Below are 20,000 nucleotides of genomic sequence, written 5' to 3' on the forward strand. Positions count from 1 at the left end.
ACCTCAGTGAAATATGTGATCAAGTCTTCAGCGAACCTTTTTAAGAGTAAGTTGTTGGAGGACTGGATATGGTATCAAGGGAACGTAAGCAACGACAACGGCGACAGCAACGAGAACGTCACAAATTTGCGTATTATAAGTGGGCAAAAATAATAGCTTTGCACACCCTGTACGTGCGTTTTTCACTTTTTTCCATTTCTTTGCCGTCGTTTGCAAAACAGCAACATGAAATAGCCAGACTTGAGGTTATATGAAGGACGTCAGCAATTGGAGATAATTTTAATTCAGTGGCCGTTTTTTAAAAACCAGAGACGCATTATCCGTCTGGACGAACGTCGGGCAAACATTTGTTGTTCGTCTGGTTATGCGTCTCTAGTGTAATGACGCTCACAAGACGCATTATCCATCTGAACGAATAGCAAATGTTTGCCCAAGTCCGTCCAGACGGATAATGCGTCTTGCTAGAAGAATAACACGAGAGACGCATAATTCGTCTGGACAAATTAATATGCGTCTCTGGTATAAAATCGGCCATTTTCTCCCCTAAATTAAGCGCCTTTCCGACCAGTGTCATTCTTGAGGACCTACCACACCATTTTATATTAAAAGAGTTGAAATAGTCTCCAAGCCATTACAATAACGCGAATTTGTATTTCGAGATGACGTCCTCGTTGCTGTCGCCTTCGTCGTTACTTACGTCACAGTTCTCTATTAAAGTACAAATACAGTATAATGGACCCTTCCGAGAAAGAATTGATTGAAGCATTTGATATCTTCCTAGGGGAGGGATTATACACACTTTTTTGTATTTCTAGTTTGAATTGGTAAGGTATGGAATCTGTGTCACGAAAATGCTGAAAAAGATATTGGGGAGTTTAAGCAAGGACAACGGCAAGGTCAATGAATCTTCACTCCAAAATATAACTTAGTGCTATAGCAGGTATTTCACGACTATTCCGCCTAATTCACCTGGTACAAGATGTGCCAACTATCCTGTAACTGGTGGTTACGAACGGTTTTAAATAAAAATAGAAAATGAATGGTTCATCGTTACATGGTCACGTTGTCATCAAAACCTAAAATTTGGTGATTTCAAGCGTTGTTGTTTTGTGGAGTACGGCAAAGAAATGCATGGAAATTCGTGCTGCACGAGTATTTTTCCTTTTTAAACCAATAAAGTTCTTTCTTTGTGGCGTTGTCGCTGTCGTAGCCGTCGTCTTTGCTTAAACCCCCTATTTATATTCAAAGAGGCATACCGTGGAGCTGACTCTCTGAGACATGTTGATGTGCCGAATTGAGCTGCCATTTGATAGATCTCTGTGGTAGTCTTCGTTTATCAACGAAAAGTTAAGCAGAATTATCCTTCTTTTGTCCGACGTAGTTGGGTGGTTATGTATTATTGAGGAAGAAACAGAAAGGACTTGGTCATGTAGGGAGACTTTTGATGTCAGGGGGTGAGTTGTTTGAGTTCTCAAATAAATAGTTTTTGAACTATTGCGAGGAAACATTCGAGGAGTCTGCAGTTGCGAGGCGGAAGAGTGACTTGGAATTGTTAGGAGAAGAGAAGATGCCGCTGATACATCTGGGGCAGTGTTTACCGTCCTGCTCTCAGAGGCCGATAGTGAAGACCTTAGAGACAATTTGGGCAGGGAAGACGATGAAGTGAATGAGGTTGTCAATGATGTTTGTGACGATGGTGATGATAGCAATGATAGCGATGATAGTCTTGTTGATGAAAACGATGACAAGGGAAGCAGTATTACTGACGCAGATAATGCAAGCGACGAAGATGCTGATGGTGGTATAGACGATATTGGCGTCGATGCTGATAGTAAAGATGGCCATGATGATGGTCCCAGTAATAGCGGTGATCGTACTGTCAATGATTGAAACACCGAAGATGAAGACGATGATGGCAGCACTCGAGGGGGAGTATTTTGTTGCGAGTAAATGTGGCTTGGAATTGTTGAAAACAGATGGAATGTCGTTGATACATCCGATAAATTGTTCACTGTGCTGCGCCCGGCGGCCAATTGTGAAGACATTAAAGAAAACATGGGCAGGGGAGGTACTGAAATTGATAAAATTGTTAATGATTCTGGAAACAACGATTCTGTTGACAAAGATAGCTGTGTTGGTGAAAAGAATGACAAAGGAAGCAGTGGTATTGACAATGATTGAGGTGGCCATGACGAAACGAACGACGATGAAGATGTTGATGACGTAAATATTGATGTTACAGATAAGAAAGATGATAGCTGTGATATTGATGACAAATGAGACGATGACACTACTGGTGTAAGCGAGGATGATGCTGATGGCAGGAAAGATGACACGGATAATGATGTTGATAGTAAAAGGGACGCAGTTGATGTAACAGCAGATGGCGCTGATGCAACATATTGACCTGGTGCTGCTACGTCCATGGTTTTTTGAGACGTGGCTTCAGGAAGAAAAGTTGTAGTTATTGACGATACTTTCGATCCATCCAGATTTGGAGAATGAGAAAGATACGATGTGCTATTCATACTTGTAAAACGGGACATGATTGAATGAGAAGAAAATGGCGATGACGAATGTGTTGACTGTACTGCGAGGTAACTAAACGATGAAATACTGTCGGCTGTGATGATGCAATGTGTAGCACCTGACTTGTCTTGATGAATGTACGATGACTTCCTTGAGATTGCGGTTGAGGTTGCAGCAGATACTGTCCTCACCCACGACGAAAAGTAGCTGACATTCAATTTAGAACTGTCCAGATGTGTTGACTGAGTTAAATTTGTGCACCCAATGCTATATGATGCTGAAGCTGAAGAAGGCACCATAATTTTAGAAATCGACGAAGAGCTGCCGATAGCTGAGAGAGATAACAGAAAAAAGAGCGTTCCATAAGTTTTGCTGAAGAACGGTAAAATAGAGAAAGCAGGTTCCGTGGAACTTCTACCGAAAAGCCTGACATTTCTTTTCGTTCTTGAACTTTCCCATCTCAAGACGGCGGTTAAAGAACTGATAAGAAAATAGATCAACACAAGGAAAGTTGCCAAATGTTTTGCTGAATTAACAGCCAGATTAGCAAATGCTTTCGTTGGGGCCAATGTAAAGAAAAATTGTCGCCGTTCAAAACGAAAATGCGATGTCAGTGCCCTCCAAGCAACGCTCTCCAATTTTGAATTGTGCGTTTCATATTTTAGGGATCTCTTGCCTTCGTTCAATGGCTTCAAGATATTTGGAAATCCTCTTGATGATGACTTTCCTCGTCTCTTGATATTCGAGGCTTTACATTTCTTTCCATGGTCGCCAACCTCTCTAAAAAATGTGGAACTGCCGGCGGCATTGCCATACTCTAGCTCAAGAGTGATTGTCAGGGGTTCCAAATCCATCGACCCTCCACCAAATGTGAAACATGAATGTGTTTCATCTGAAATGAAAGAAATTGTACACCTTTACCGAATCACTCAGTTGTTTCATTCACTAAGTTAATTTGATACAGGCGATAAAATTTACACAGTTATTTTCAAAGAGTCAATTTCACTCCAGTGCTGGAGTGAAAAAGTGGAGTAAAATAAAGCGGAGTAAAATGTACTCCTAAGAGGAGTTAATTTAACTCCACCAAGAGTAATTTTTACTCTTACTAGTTAATATTCAAAGGCAATGACTTTACTAGAGTAAATTTTACTCTCCCTACAGAGTAATATAATATGCTGGAGTTAACTTTACTCCTATTTGTCGGGATACTGAGTAAAGTCTACCCCACTTACTTTCTGAGAAAAAAAGTAGAAGAGGATTTTACTCCTATGTATTTTTGTAGAGTAAATTTAAGTTTATCCATTCTAAGATGTGGAATTGGGGTTGTTTTATTTTTTTGAAATCCACCGATTAATTCTTTGATTTTGAGGAGTTGGAGTGAAAAAGTGGAGTTAAAAATTAAACGCAGTAAAATGTACCGTCGCCTCTTATTTAATACCAGCTGTAGTACTCCACTAATTAAGAGTAAAGTATACTGCCCTCCAAGTCAACAGCTTTACAGGATTAGAACCCTGTTAATGAAGGCCGGTATCTTTCCACATTTTAGTGAGGGTTAATACGACGAGGCCGCTCTGAATCTTGCTGGTTTTTTCGTTTTAATTGGACGACGCGGTAAGAAAGAAAGATCGTTATCCTCCGCCATCATTTCCGCCATATTGGATAACACACTAGAGAACAGACTGGAAACTAGTGAGCCGTTTTGTCAGCAGTCACCGTTGCAGCCCTTTTCTGATTTCGGCGGGAAGACAGGTCTCAAAAACCACTGAGCATGCTCACTTATTTCCCGCCATCAATGTTTCAAAATGGCGGACGACAAATGAGATTTCCCCACGTAATTTAACCTCTCACCAGGCCGCTCGTACATTTGTTCAAGTTTTAATAATCGGTTGAGTTGCGCCTTCGACATTTCTAGTTTACCTCTGTACGAAGTTTAGAGAGATCGGCGGTTGTTATCCAAAAGATATTGTCCCTTATCTGGTTCCTTCTCGTGTAAATGTTCGCTGCTAGTGGAAGATGAACCGGACTCTGTTTTTCTCGTTTGTTAAAGCTGCCCATGGCTTGATAAGCTTGAGATGTGGACTACGTTTACGTTGTTTTTTCCACAAGAAAATATCAAAAATGACTTTTTTTTCGTTCCAATGGTCTTGAGAAAACACTTCCTAAAAGTGTTGTTGTGGATTTAAACCGAAAGGAGCGACTGCATGAAGTTCATATAATGGCGAGAGTGACGAGACTAAGTCGGATCGTGTGCAAAAGATGACTTCGCAAACCAATTAGTGAGTAATAATTTACAATTTTGTTTTTCCGCTTAGCGTTCGTCTAGCTTTATAGCTACATCATGATTGTAATTTCACGTTAAGAAATGCTTTAATATCGTCCATTTATCTTTGTACGCTGCTCTCTTTTGATGTGAAAATAAACTGGATTCGATTTTAAGGTCATTTATATTCCCTTTTCTGGTGAATGTCTAAGTTATTGTACTTTTTAGCAGTCACAACTCAACGATCCTTGCGTTCAAGTAGTTACCAAGTTATGGATTTGCAATTAATTTGAGTTTAAAATCAAAATCAAAATCCATGTGAGTTAAAATAATGTTTGGAAGAACAGAAGTGTAGGTACAGATGTATATAGATCTCTATAGATTCAGGTTCGTGACTGTTTTGCAAATCTTTTTTTTTTTAGACTGTTATTTTCTGGAAGCATTAATGATGTAATTTTGGTTTTTAGGGGACTGTCATGTGTTGTTGGATCAAGGAATCTGTTTTGAGTCAAGTATGGTTGACAGTGGATAGTTTTTTCTGAAAAGGCTGAAAGGAAGCATTATTGCCTTGGACTTTTTTTGGTTACACCCCACATGTTTGTTCTTTTCTTAGATGGCGAAATTTATTAATATATTATGTGATTTGGAGCTGCAGCTAGAAACAGTGTCTCATGCATAAGGTATCATTGGGTTTGATGGCAGTAAAATAATTTTGGTAAAAAATATGTTTAGAGTTTTTATCATAACTTCTCTTCTTGGTCCTGATGGACTTCAAACATGCTCTACCATTTTGCACAAGGAACTTGTCAATCAACCGTTACCTTTTGGTGTATTTGCAATAAGATCTCTAGATAGCAATTGATTTATTTTTCTTATCCCTTACGTGTAGATATCCTATGTCTGTCACATAGTTAGTTTTAAGCTTTTATTTCCTGTAGTGTATCTTTATTATAGTTAGCACATGACCCCACAAGCATGTATTATTGCTTTAATATTGATTGTGTTTGAATAAAGGATATTGTTGTCTTGTCTTGTAGATAAGGCAAAACAGCCTCAGTTGTATTTGCATTATTATTTCTGAGTGTTACTTTTAAAGGGCAAACCATTAAAAAATGCATATAGTTTGCAGGAGTCCAGGAAAATTATTCCAAATATTCATTGATTTGAAATTCCTGAAGCAAGTAAATCTTGAAGAGTTTACGTAACAATATTTGGAATATACAACATTTCTATTTGGGAATGTTTAAGTCCACAGAATTTATTTTCTTTATGTTGAGAAGTACTGTAAGAGCTGTCAGGTAACTCAGATGGAAATTTGACAGACCTTGGCTGTAATTCAAATTATTAGTACAGTTTTGGTCGTTAGTGGAACATAATATTTTATTGGGACATTTTTTAGTGAGTGATTAACCCATTGACTCCTGGGGATTCCCCATTGACAAGTAAAATCGTCTGGTGTTAGACAGAGTAAAATGCTAAGTATGGCCGGTTTAGGGGTGAAAGGGTTAAAGTGCTATTGTTAGTTTGACTTTCTTTTTCTTCATTTGAACCAAAACAAGTGATTAATCATCACCTCCACCATGCTTTGCTTTGCATTGCTTTGGCTTTTAGAGTAAAGTATCAAAGTTGAAGCTGGTGGCTCAAGGAGTAAACTATAAAGACTATAATGGTATTTGAGTATATATTGTAGAACAAATTTGCCTACATCATTAAAGTCATTAAATCAATGGGAATCCAAACATGAGGATGCAGTTTGCTCAGGAGGGATTTTCCCTATAAAAATGGCAGGCCACTTATTGGATTTTTTTAAAAAACAACCCTTAAAGGTAACAGAACTCTGTTTTGTGGATGTAGGCTAAAGAAATCTGACCCCTTAGAGGAACCAGTTCTAAATTGACAAATGACTGGCAAATAACTTTTACTTATGCATTATTCATCAGTAAAAGTTATTTGCTCATGTACCAAATTGTCTTACAGTTCCAGTCATTTTTCAGATTGATAGCCTTAAATGAACTGCAGCAACTTCACCAGCTGTTTGGTCTCAGCATCATAAGCAGTACAAATCCACATTTTTTTCTCCAAAAAGGGAACAAAAAGAACCCCTGTCATTTTCGTAGGGGAGCCCCCCTTGGGGCAGTTTGTTTACTTTACCACCATTGTTTAATACTATGCAGGGACTAAATCAAGAATGGAAATATATTACATTTTGAAAAATATGCCACTTTTTTTTACTTCTTACACTTACTGCATTCAACTTTAATTTATTCATCCTTGGAAATGGTAGGAATGATTAGTATTCTTTAAAGCAATTGCTAAAAATTCATTGCACCTAATGTTGAAATATTTTTTCCATATGGAAAGGTAACAGCAGTTATTTCTGCGAAAGTCTTCTCCAGAAAACTCCAACATGGGATTACGCCCCTTTCAAATGTAGCTTTGTATGCTTTTTCTCAATGACTTTGAACAATTATTACATGAATATGAAGTTATGAAGTTTTTTAAAAGTTAAATCTAATGGAAGGGGATTTAAATTATTGAAACCACTGTCTTGCAACCAGAGTCCACAAAGAGAGGTTAAATAATCTATTGCTCTGGAAGTATTTAGTAGGCCAGAATGAAATTTGTTTTGGATAATAGCACTGAATTACCTTCAACAAGTTTTCTAAACTTTGAAGATACCTAATGTTATATCCTGCTGTTTTATTGCTGGAAGATAAAACCAATTCTTGATTAATTATTTTTGTTGTCACATTAACCCACTACAATGTGTTGAAAGTGTATTATTAGCTGTAGTAATATTTTGTTACAGTAAAATCCCCCCTGCTAGTGAGCTGGATTTCTGAATCAAATTTTCAACTTGGAATACCGGTATTGTTGTTTTGGCTATTCAGACTTAACCTAATCTATGTTTATTTCTATAATTTGGAGGGAAGCAAACGATTGGCATTTGCTTGAAATGACTATAGCAAAATATAATTGCAACTAAAAGGTTTCCTTCTAGTGTACCCAATATAAGGTGCTTATATGGCATGTTATGTATGACATTGGTGCTAAATTCACTTTAAAATTTATCTTTGAACGACTGAAATACATTTCTAACTTTTCAGGGACGTCATGCATTTCTTTTTTTTCCTCCGTCTTAATAAATTTTTTTAACAACTTAATTTTGAAGAAAAATGCAAAAATCTTAACATTTTCTGCTAGATGCGGGCCCCCGCGGAAACAGTGTGCAAATATTTAGTCGAAAGAGAAACCATTTGGAAATTTAGTGATATATTTTTTGCTCCACTTTTTAAAAGATAAACGCATGAATTGAAATCAAGATGGTAATCCATTAGCCGGTAAACTCCACAAACAAATTTCCACTCAAACACTGTCACAGCAACCTGGACTCGCGTTGACCTTGAAATTGATAAACTGTTGGCTAAAAAGTACGGTGGCCCACAACTAAAAAGAGAATCTCACTGGCATAAAAACGCACTATGCAGTCAAAACATTCGTCCGTTTTACTGGCCTGAAAAAGGTCTTTTTTTATCGACGGAGATCGGATAAACACCCGATGGCAGCCATGTTTTTCGCCAGTGAACAATGAGTCAGTGGTTACCTTCTTGCGCACGCGTCCTTGAAAGGCAACCTTAGCCAATCAGCGGTTTTTGAGACCTGTCTTTCGGCGGGTCTTTCGGCGGTTTTACTCGAGTTTGAATCAACGATCACAATTTGTGCTGACGAGTTTTTCGTTTGTTTACTCTTTAAATGCTGATACAAAGCAAGGGAATGCTTACAACAACTCAAGCAAAAAGGTAAGCGTTAACTGAACTATGAGCAGATAATATTTGATGCCTTAGGCCCGATTCACACACTGCGTACTTTCCATGAGCCGAACTTAATTCGAGTTCGACCGACACAAATTAACAAAAGTACGCCTGTTGATTCAGAAGTCGAACTTAACTGGCCCCTCCACAGCAGTTCCAAAGCCATTACCAAGAAAACCAATTGATTTTGTCAGCGATTTTCATGTAGAAGGCAAAACATGGTTTATGCATGATCATGAAGTTCGGCACATGAAACGTTCGACGTCTGAAATCAAAGCCGATCCACGGCCATGCTAAAGCCGAATTCCCATCTAGGCCAGGCGAAAAGAACGCCTGAGCCATTCCAAGTTAAAATAGCCGTTCTTAATTGAGTCAAACGTCGAACTTTTCATGTATTAAGTTCGGCTCATGAAAAGTATGGCGTCTGAGTCGGGCCTTATTGTCTTCAAAAATGACAATTTAATGTAAGCTTATGTAGAATTCAAACCGTTTACATGCACCTTGAAGTCCCAAATTTGTCAGGCAAGGATATTTAATTTGGCTTAAGTGCTTTTAATTAGCAAAATGGTATGTATTTCACAAGAATAATGAAGCTTTAGATCAAATGGTTAAGCAAATGATTTGGTATTAGAGTGCTCTCACCGCAAATGACATGATGACAGAAAGCAGAAAGCTTCAGCTGTCATTTAAACTATAGTATTCAATGCAAATAGTATGTTAATGCCTGCATGAGATTGTTATTATTGGCGTTAAAAGAAAAGAGAGCCAAAGTTTGACGAGTCTGCTTTTCAAACACTTACATTATAACACAAGTGACATTGTCTGACACTTGTAGAGTGCAGACCCCAAACTAACCGTAACTCACTGTTATTGAAAGCTAAACGTTTTAGTTAAAATGGGTGTTTAAAATCACTATTTGTAGGCAGTCTGCAGTTGTCATACACCTTAGAAATAATCAGCTTTATTATTACCAGCCTTTTTTTTTTTTTGGACATGTGATATTGAGTGTTCTTATCCGGATGAAATTCTTATGACATCTTTTATCTGTAAGTAGCAGTAATAATTTTTGGTTGAATTATTTTTTTCCAAGAAACTTTTCACTATATTTGTTTGTTGATTTACAGTTCAAATTGGAGGTGGGGACAGCTGGGAATTGGTTCATTAAAAGATTGCTGGAAAGTTTGGGCAGAGAGTTGGTTACAGAAAGTGCTGAGGCAAGCCAAGAGGATGCCTTCTTCTTGCAACATACAGTACATACCACTACATGTATCATCTATGGAGAGGTTCTAAAAGCAACATTTGCAAGGATTGTTGCTAGCTTCTGGCACACTAATTGAACCAGAGACATTTACCTTGTGGCAGAAAGCAAGGTTTTGTTAGAACTTTCATTTGCTATAATTGTTTTGATGGGAGCATACTTAATTATCAGCTTAATCTTAGGGTTTTTTTCTTCTTTTTGGAAACAAAAAGTTTTTACTTTTTTCTTAATGTAAATTATCAACTTAAGTTCTGAATTTTTTCCTTTTGGAAACAATTCTGTTGGAGAAAAAATGAACACATCGGTAAAGTTCAATGATGGCAAAATTTTTGCATCAGTTATCCAAGGCATGTTCCATTTTTTTTTTTACGTTTCACTTCTTTCTGTAAGAACTGACTTGTATTACATGTACATAAGACCCATTTTGTTATACTGAGTCACATTTATCCAAGTATGTTGTATGCTTTAGTTTTTGTAATTGAAGTTAGATTTTGCAGCCATTGTTGCAATCTGTAATCAAAACACATACCACTCAATTTATCTTTGTTTAAGGCAAGAACACATTCAGCTGATTGCCATTTTATTATTGCGATGTATTTGTATGTGTATACATTGTAGTTTTGTCTTGTGATTAAAATTACCAGTATTAGATGCTTCATTGTAAACCTGGTGTTTTCTTTACATAATGTTAAAAAAATTAACTTTTTATGGTTATGAGAAATCTGACTGTAAATGAAGGTACAGGAGATCTATTGAGGGTGAATGTGTTCTGTAGAAAGAGTAAATATTACTCTGACAAGGGGAGTAAAGTTTAAGAGGGTAAATTTCACTCTTGAAAAGGAGTGGTTTTGTACCTTTTTGTCTCACCCCAGTTTTGGAGTTAATTTAACTCTGTCGAGGGTAAATTGAACTCCATTTAAAGAGTTCAATTCACTCCAATAGAAGGATAAAGTTTACTCTTGTATTGGAGTGAATTTTACACCAGAGGAGGGGCAAACAATAGAGGAGTAAATTTTACCCCGACAAAAGAGTAAAAGATATAGGAGTAAATTTTACTCCAAAAGCGGAGTAAGCAATACCGGAGTGAATTTTACTCCAAAAATGGAGTCGTTTTGTACCTTTTTTTTTTACTCCCTTTTTGGAGTTAAATCTACTCCTTGAAAATAACAGTGTAGTGCTTGTGCAAAACGTTATCTCTTTTCCACACTGTGATTTTTCCTACCAGTTTTGGGACATCTGAAGATCACTTTCAGCCCTCCACTCTACCTGTTAGTCTCTTCATTTTCTGTTAAAAGTACCCATGTACTTTGAACATGGTCGTTTCCACGTCTTGAGCGTGTTATTAATTAGTTAAATTCTAAACTTGAAAACGTTTCGCCTTCCCGGCCTCTTCAAAGGCACAAGAGTGGTATGGGAAAGGAAACTACGATTCAGTACTGTTCATCCCTGCCACACCCAATGGAGAGCTAAAGAAAACGATACAGCAAGAGATCAATAAATCGACACTTAGGATAAAAGTGGTTGAGAAGAATGGAATTTCGATCACGTCCCTTCTACAAAGATCCAACCCCATGAAAGAGAGAAACTGTAGACGTGAAGACTGTTTCGTGTGCACATCAAGGGGGAAAGGTGATTGCTCGAGGAACAACATTACTAAATACACCAAGTACTGTGGAGAAACAGCCCGCAACGCCTACACGAGAGGAAAAGTTATTACACGAGAAAGAACAGAACTCGCCTTTATGGAGTCATTGTCTAAAAGAGCACAATGGCCATATCCAGCAATTCACAATGAACGTCGTGAGAACTTTTCACCGAGACTCAATGATGAGACAAATAACAGAAGCAATATATCAGAAAAATCCCAGAAAGAAAGAGTATGAACGCGAAAGAAGAATGGAATACCGTGTATTTACCACACGCAAGAATTGAAAAGGATTAATTGACATTCAAACATCTACAATTAACGTTCTGCCTCCCATGGGAGACCAAGGTACAAATCCGGAAACCTAAACAATATTAAGAACTGAAGAGGCCGGGAAGGCGAAACGTTTTCAAGTTTAGAATTTAACTAACGTTTCCACGTCGTTTTTAAAGTATTGCTGAATCTCAAGTTAACGTTGGATACCCTTGCAGCGAGCAGCTCGTGTTATTTCTTTTTTTTTCACCGAAAAAATAAACGCGCTAGAAAACGCTTTGCGCGCTTTTCCACTATGATAAATTTTCTCAACTGAATGCTAGGTGTAAAAAAAAAACGGCAAGAGATAAGAAAAGAAAGCCAAAAAAACCGATAAGGGAGAAAATGTCTTAAACTTAATTTAAACTTAAGTTATTTGAACAGTTCCTAGTTTTCCTCGCGATCTTCACTTTGCTTCGGTGGTTTGTTTAGCTACTAACGCGGGGGAAGTACTAGCAAATCATATCGATCCTTGAAGAGAAATCTTCCTTTCAAACGTAACTAATACCCACCAAGTTAAGATGAGTCCTAATGTAAATGGAAAATGAAATTCTAAAAACTGAATTAATTGCAACCCATAATGATATACACTCTTTCTTTTATATACATTCTTAATTGACCACTCCCCACAGGGGTTTTTGAGGGCCAATGAAACACAACTAACGAAAAGACAGAACGTAACAACAACAACTGTTAAGAATCCCAACTGGCCGGAGGCAAACAAGTCGGCTATTTACAAGTGTAGCTGGGAAGTTGAACCAGGGACTACCAGGAACAAATTCAACCAGTGGTCAGAGCGGGTCTTAAACCCGGATCCCTGGAACTCAAGGCAAGCGCCCAAACCACTGGGCCACACTGCCTCCGAAGAGTATTTTCGGCCCAAGCTGAATATTCCTATTTTTTTTCCGATTTTAGCCTGAAAATTTTCTTGTAATATTCTAAATTATAGCTTATGACATTTCCGTTTGAGGATGTATCAGGGTCCCGAATAGGGTTCTTCAATCCCGCTATCCCGACCAAAAATTCCCCTTCATCGCGAACTCCTGAACGCTTTTATCGGCCAATCCCGACCCCGGTCATGACGTCAGAGCATGACGTCCAAAGTCAATTCAACTACAGTTGTTCAAAAACAATAAACAAACTGCTATGAACAATTGTTTATTGATTTTGATCAAGTTAAAATGCCCGACAAACAAGAGCATTTACGATGAAACTATAGTTGATTTAGAATATGCATTGTTAGTCTTTTCCACCAATGTTCATGATCCAATTGATCTAAATTGTAGCATCCGCATCCGCAGTTTTGAAACCGAAATGATGCATGATTGTCCATTATTAGTCGAACTGAATCTGGTCAATAGACTATTTTCGAATTCTCACGGCTGGACTGGATCTAGCATAAAATGGTGGCTAGTGCGGGCAAATCTTTTCACACAGAAATTAATTTGCCCGCACAAGCCTCCATTTCATGCTAGATCCAGTCCAGCCATGGGAATTCGAAAATGGTCTATTTGCTTTCAATTTGTTAAACTCGGTTGTAAGTTTAGATCAGAAACCCATAAGTGTTGAAACGTGTAACACGCGTTCACAGCTTCCGAATATTCAGTGCGAACTGATTGGTTGAATGTTTCAGTGCTAAGTACCATATTTGGAAACCCCTCGCTCTTGTTGTTCCAAATATGGTACTTAGCAAATTGAATATTCAGAAGCTTGTTTCCCAGCACACAAGGGGCCGTTACACGTTTCAACCCTTTTGGGTTTCTGTTTAGATTTAATTAAGCAGTAGAGAGGTTAAACATCATGTTTTATGAAACGGTGATGATTGCCCGTGATATGAGTGCTGATGTATACGGTCATTCCGAATTAGCATAAAAACACTTCCCGTCAAGCCAAAAATGGCAAACACTGAGAGAAACAGGCGGAAAATGGGCACGTGGTGATCACTCCCGTTTCACGTTTGCCGTATAAATGAAGCTTAAACTCTCTAGTCATTAAAATAATAACTTTAAGTGTTTTTAGCCTTTCGTGTTTTCAGACTTTTCAGTAAAACAACAATGGCTTAGGATATAATTCTGTTATTGCACCTCATAAATCTTCCGATTCGGGAAACCGTTCCGTGAAGGAAGTTGACACTCCGCGGAAGTTGTGCCCGAAATTTCTCTTTCCGCAAGAAAGAATTTCCGCTTTTTCCCTTCTCACAAAAAAGAGCCGTACAACCAATAATATCATGTGTGTCGCGAACAGCGATGTCGGTGCTGTAGGACATTTTCGAAAACCACAGAGTATAATTCTAGACTATGCACTACAGCATAAACGAGACACTTTTTGTAAAAAACGTGATGTGGTTACAGGTAACGAAGGTCGCGAGGCCTTTGTGTAACTGGATCTAATTAAGGCCAAAGATCACGCCATAGGGGTCACAAAAGGTACGTGCTAGCGTGGTGGAGAATGCTCAGCTTAAATTTCCGGTTGTTTCCGTCGTTGACGACGGCGAAAGTTGAGCTTATTTTAAAAATTTCATTGCAGAAAATCCCGGATCTCGGGACTTTTAAGTGACGATTTCCCGGATCCCACTTCGTAATAACGCTAAATCCCGCGTCCCGTACAAAAACGGAATCCCGAATCCCGCTCTCATATTTGTTTAGAACCTCGAATCCCGCTCTCCAAAAAGGCCAGATCCCGGATCCCGAAAACCCTATTGGGAACCCTCAAGTGTTAGGTGTCCAGATCTCTATGGCGAAAATTTTGCGGTAATTTTGTTCATGTTTTTTGCATTGTACATATTTTGTACTGCACAAATACATCACATGTACCGCCCATCATTGAACATTTGGCTTTCGCTAGTAAAGAGTGTTTCGTTTGCTGGCTAGTTTTGCCGTTTAGAGCAAGGAATAATTTCATACAGTTAAGTAAAACATATCATTGTATTGTATTTACAGATTTTCAACGCACGAAATTATATTCTTTTCACAATTTCAGCCTCAGGTTTATGCTTAAAATATTCTTGAAATTTCGCAAATTTCAGCCTCGATATTCTTATAATATATATATTCCATATTATGAAAAAGAAAGTGTGTCAGAAAAAAATGCCGAAACAAACTTCTCCTCTGTGGTTTAAAAACACTTCAATGTTTTCACCTGTCTCGTAGAACATTTTTCAATTCTGTCCGTCGACCTCCTAAATGAGTTTAATTGTCAACTGAATAAAAAAAAAAGAAATGTATTCTACAACAAATATGGAATGTTTGAACTGGCACCACCACATCTTCCATCATCGGTTTCTTTAGAGTTTACTACCTTTCTCTCTCTTTCTCACGCCAATAGCTTGAAAATCCACTTATTCAAAGTATTCTGCACGAAGCTAAATGAACTGAATACAAATTTGTGGAATTAATCCGAAACCCTACATGGTTGTGTCAGGATGCAAATTTCTTTTACTTTAACGTCCAAAATTACACTACTTTTCAAGGTAGATCTCCATAAATAAGGAACAAGCTAGATTTGAATTGAGCTACACGAGTTTAAAGGAGTTTCTATGGCTAGCTCCAGTAGAAAAGTAATTTTAAAAAAATGTCTTTAATAAATGAACAAATCTCCAACTTAAAATAAATTCTGTTATTAAATGAAACCATCAAAGGACTGAAAAAATTAGCATAGCCTGACAGTGATCAAAGGATAAAATAATGAATTCTGAAATGACTGCCTCGCTGCATATTTACGGTGTGACAGAGTTTCCAAATTGTGAGACTTTGAACTCGAAACGGAAAGCTCGTGAAAAGCACGGAAGCTCTAAGCAAAGGATCTCTCATACCTTATGGATCGGATCCTTACAAATATATTTGCGAAACTAGCGATGCATATATGTTATAATTTGGAATTCAGTCACTAAATGTGTAAAAAAATTATTTTATAGACGAACCGAGTAACATCAGAAAAACAGCTCATAAATATCTTTAATTGGAGATGGTGCAACAATATTTTAGCAGTATTATTCATCAATACAATTCAGTGCGTTTCCCTGGAACTTCTTTTCGATGAAATATAACGATATCGGCCGAAGCTCGCTCCGATGTCTTCTATAAATAGGCCAAAAGTTCCATCATCGATGTTGTCTGAACATCACACAACAATCGATTAAACCCAAATTTATTCAACTTCGATCATTGTTTTATCGTACTGAAGATATGTCCTTGCTTTTAAGACCCGTGCACGGGCTTATGTTAATATAAATTACAACAGGATACAACACTGAGAATTATTCTTACCTCGATTTCGAAGATATAAAACGAGCAGACCCAAACAGTAACATATATAGAGCTGTGAATCTCGCATTACTAGAGTTTGGTGGTTTGACAACAATGGGACAACATTCTTCTGGGTTTACAAGACATTTATGTTCCGATCCTCTAAATAGGGAAGCTCACTGGTCAACTGGCACAGCGGTTTTCAATGAAGGCATTTAATTATGGTTTTCTGTTTGATTGATGGAAACTCCATTGGCAACCGCAACTTACAGGTGATAACAGGTGACCGTTACCATCGAAACAGTCACCAATTCATTCCAAATTTCTGCCAAACATGTTTACACAGAAACAGCTTTATCAAACTGAGCGAAAGAGGGTTAATAGCTTTGTTACCGATGGTATCACAACTAACACATAGACTACACTAATACGAACTGAGTGTATCCAAAGTCTTACAGAGAGGGTAGTTTTCGTGCTGTTTTTAGAACTAATTTATCAGAAAACAAAGCATTTAAACCAATGGCCGTTGAAATCAACCTTATTATCTGGGAGGAAAAATTGTCCTTTAAATCAAAACCAAGCGTTTTATTGGACAATGTTACGCAATGAGTTTCCGTTTGTTTAGTGGTGGCTGTTTGTTGATCGATAAATTGACACTCTAGTTTCCACGGAAACGTTCTGAATGGGTTTCAAAAGAAAGTGTGAAGCAATTCATTGCTTTATATGGTGTATTTGTGCCTGTGACTGCTCTCAGATTATTCCGTTGAACTGTTGCACCAAGATTTTCAACTCTGAAAGCAAACCGAATCAAGAATCATCCAGTTAAATTTAGCATTAATTCAACCAGAATGTTTCGCCGTTCCCACAAAATCTTTTATTATTTTGTTCTTGTTGTTGTACTTCAGATATCAATATCGAATAATAAGATCTGAAACAATAGCAACGCATACAATGGTAATTGTAACCGCTTGCCCGCTACATCTTTCTGCAGCCATTCGTTTTCGCACAAGTCATGCCAGCATTGGTAATGATACAACACAATGCTGCATCGCTGTCTTGATGTGGAAGGCTTGGTATTTCTCTTCCCAAAAATCGAAGCAGACGCATTAATCAAATATGCCAAGAGAGGATGAGGTAAGAGAACGGATTACCCACGCGCTGGCAACACGACCGTTATTGACTGCCCGGTCACAAGTCAACAACGGTCGTGTTGCCAGCGCGCGGTCAAATTCAAATGGACCAATCAGAGTTGAGGGTGAAACCACCTTGCGAGTTTCTGTTGTTGACTGCCCGGTCACAAGCCTCTGAGGAAAGCCGAAGAGGTGAATTTTCAGGCAAAGTTTTCGTTCTTTACGAGTCTTTCGGCCGCCGAAACACACGTATTTGGAGTGAAATTTATTGGGCTTTATGGAACTGTTGTTTTTATTGCGATTCGGGACTTTTCCTGTTGAGGAGAAAACGATTTGTGGAGTGAGGTCTGGCCTGCGATGGATGGAGTGGTCGGCCTTCCTATTATTTCAGTAACGGCCTTCCGGATGACTTCACTAAACGGCTTCAGAATGGCTCGAAACTTGGCAAAAGAGACAAGTTCGTCACACATTTGAGGTAGGAAAACTTTATTTCAAATGAGATAGTTATTTAAACAATTTTTTTACGATCGGTGATTTTCCCATACAATTCTCTATATACACAAACTGTCGCATACACCACGTATTTTCAGCTTGAGGAGCCTGTGGATTACCATACATATGCATGAGCCTCTTCTGATGGTTATTTTAAAACTCTAATTTTAGCTACGCAGCTATTTTTAGAGGCACCTGATTGTAATGACGTAATAAAATTTTAAATATGCTCATGCAGCGAGGAAAAGAGAACTTAAAATAACTTTGCGCAACTAAAAACATATTGGACATGGGGATTTGTTCGCTTACCTTATCCTCTCTTGAATATGCTTACGAATTTCCAAGTTTAAGTAAGTAAACAGTATGAAAGAGCAAGTTGGGTTTTCAACGAAGATAAGTATTACCGATAAAAGAGGTTAACTGACCTTATTTCAGTAAACCTAACCCTAACATTAGTCGGTAGAGTAGCGGTGATCTAACCTGAAAGTCGTGAGTTCAATGCCCACCCTGGTCAGAATTTTTCTCTGTCCTTTTGTGGGCCCATTTCCATTAGTGGGGCTAACGCTCACATGGTTTATATGGGGTACGAGACAAGCTGACTTCATATTAGACTCTAATCAGTTAAGTCTGTTGAAATATAAGTGCTACACGGCCAACGTTTGTAAAAACGTAACCCTTCCTTGTACTTGTACATGTTCATTGCCGTGACTGTAACATCTTCAGTTCCCACGGCCTGCTCCCTTCTAACCTTGTAACTCAGTCGGCAGAGCAGCGGTGATCTAACTGAAAGGTCATGGGTTCAATTCCACCCTCTGTCCTTGTGTGGGTCCATTACCATTAGTAGGGCTAACGCTCACATGGTTCATATTGGGTACAAAACTAGCACTTCACATTGCAATCTAATCACTTATTTCATTAGGGTGTACTCCCATATAAGAAAACAGTAATTTTATATTCAAGAAATTTTATACCCTCAGCTTAAAGGCCCATTCTGCGATAGACAACCTTGAACCCAGCCCTCTACAAAACTGCCTCTTGATTTGTGCGGACGCTCCCTTCTGTACAAGGAATTAGGCCTGTTTCAAACGTCGTGCTAGTGTCGTGCTAAGTTCGCACGACTCTGACAAGACCTTAGCAGGACTTGGTTTCAGAAGTCGAAATTGTTTCGGTCGAACTATGAAAACAATGAAAATAGACCAGGGGTTGTCCAAATAAGGGGTGTTCTGGGGAAAACGCCATCATAATTATGTAAGCCATATGTAGCCGTAAGAGTCTCGTTTAGGGTTTCACGCAAAGGAGAATATGGTCTCTTTTACGGGTCAAAAAATCCTGGGAGAAGCCCAGATTGGTCTCCTTTAACAGTAGGCCTTCAGGAGTTTAATTCAAAATTTCCGACGAGCATCCCCCCTGCCCCCCTTCAAATGCATATCTCGGCACGGTAGTAGGACAACGTTTGCAACCAAGTCGCGCTACTGCCGGCCGTGTGGCACGACAGAGCTTGTCGTGCTACACGGCAGTGGCGCGACATCGTTTCAAACGTACCACACAGGTACCACGCATGTAAACTGTCTTTCCCTCTTGCATTTACTACAAACGCATCTCCATGCTTCATTGTGAAGCGCTCGAAATAGCAAGGTAGTCTGCAGTTTTCTGATCGAAATCCATTTAATTTCACAGAATATTCTCCCCCGAGGATCTTCAAAACATTCGTTATTTCCCTGACTTAATTTTGTTCAAAATTTTCTCGAGCGATACTTGGCCATTTATGGAAGTAGATGCTACAAATTCCCGGACAACAACAACAACAACAAAGGCACGCAATGTAAGGTGGGTGGGTCAGATTCTTTGAGCTTTTTTATTCATTAAATTAAAAGTGACCCCACAAACATCCCAGCAATATTTTCGGGAACTCTTACACTAGCCTCTGAGATCCATAGCTTTAATACCAGATTTGAGACTAATTTTAATATCTATAGACCAAGTATAAGTAATAATTATGGTGCTACTACTTCTTCTTTGCAGCATCAAAAATCTGGAATCTATTCCCATAGAACTAAAAATGTCTACCCCTATGAATCTCAGAAGTTTAAACGTTTCAAGTACATTAGGAGATTTGTTCATACACGTATTTTATTTAATGAGCGAACAGTAAGCTCTTTCACTGTGACCTCCAAATGTTTTCGTTGATTGCCGGCCTCCGTATAGACCCATATTACTCGATGTCCAAACCAGCGCCCTGGTCCAAGCAAAAGATTTTGCCCGTCTAACCTCTCATTCAGTGTGAGGCTAGACGGGAACGGGCAATCCAAAGACAAAGC

At 38.4% G+C, this 20,000-nt stretch overlaps 1 protein-coding gene and 1 long non-coding RNA gene across 2 annotated transcripts in view; one reads left to right on the forward strand and one right to left on the reverse strand.

Moving 5' to 3' along the window:
• Positions 1-16,283, reverse strand: part of LOC137967681 (uncharacterized) — a 52,576-nt gene extending 36,293 nt beyond the window's left edge. Inside the window, exons 1-2 of the mRNA XM_068814208.1 lie at positions 16,082-16,283; positions 1,257-3,421 (exon numbers count right to left, since the gene is read on the reverse strand). Coding sequence (XP_068670309.1) covers positions 1,257-3,421; positions 16,082-16,148 — 2,232 coding nt within the window. The 5' untranslated portion in view covers positions 16,149-16,283. The remainder of the gene's footprint in view (positions 1-1,256; positions 3,422-16,081) is intronic.
• On the forward strand, positions 8,454-10,513 carry LOC138013380 (uncharacterized). The gene is made up of 2 exons (XR_011125212.1): positions 8,454-8,589; positions 9,726-10,513. It is a non-coding gene; the product is annotated as an uncharacterized lncRNA (long non-coding RNA).
• Positions 16,284-20,000: the final 3,717 nt, after the last annotated feature.

This window comes from Montipora foliosa, chromosome 8 (assembly GCF_036669935.1).
Source record: "Montipora foliosa isolate CH-2021 chromosome 8, ASM3666993v2, whole genome shotgun sequence".
Classification (NCBI taxonomy): domain Eukaryota; kingdom Metazoa; phylum Cnidaria; class Anthozoa; order Scleractinia; family Acroporidae; genus Montipora; species Montipora foliosa.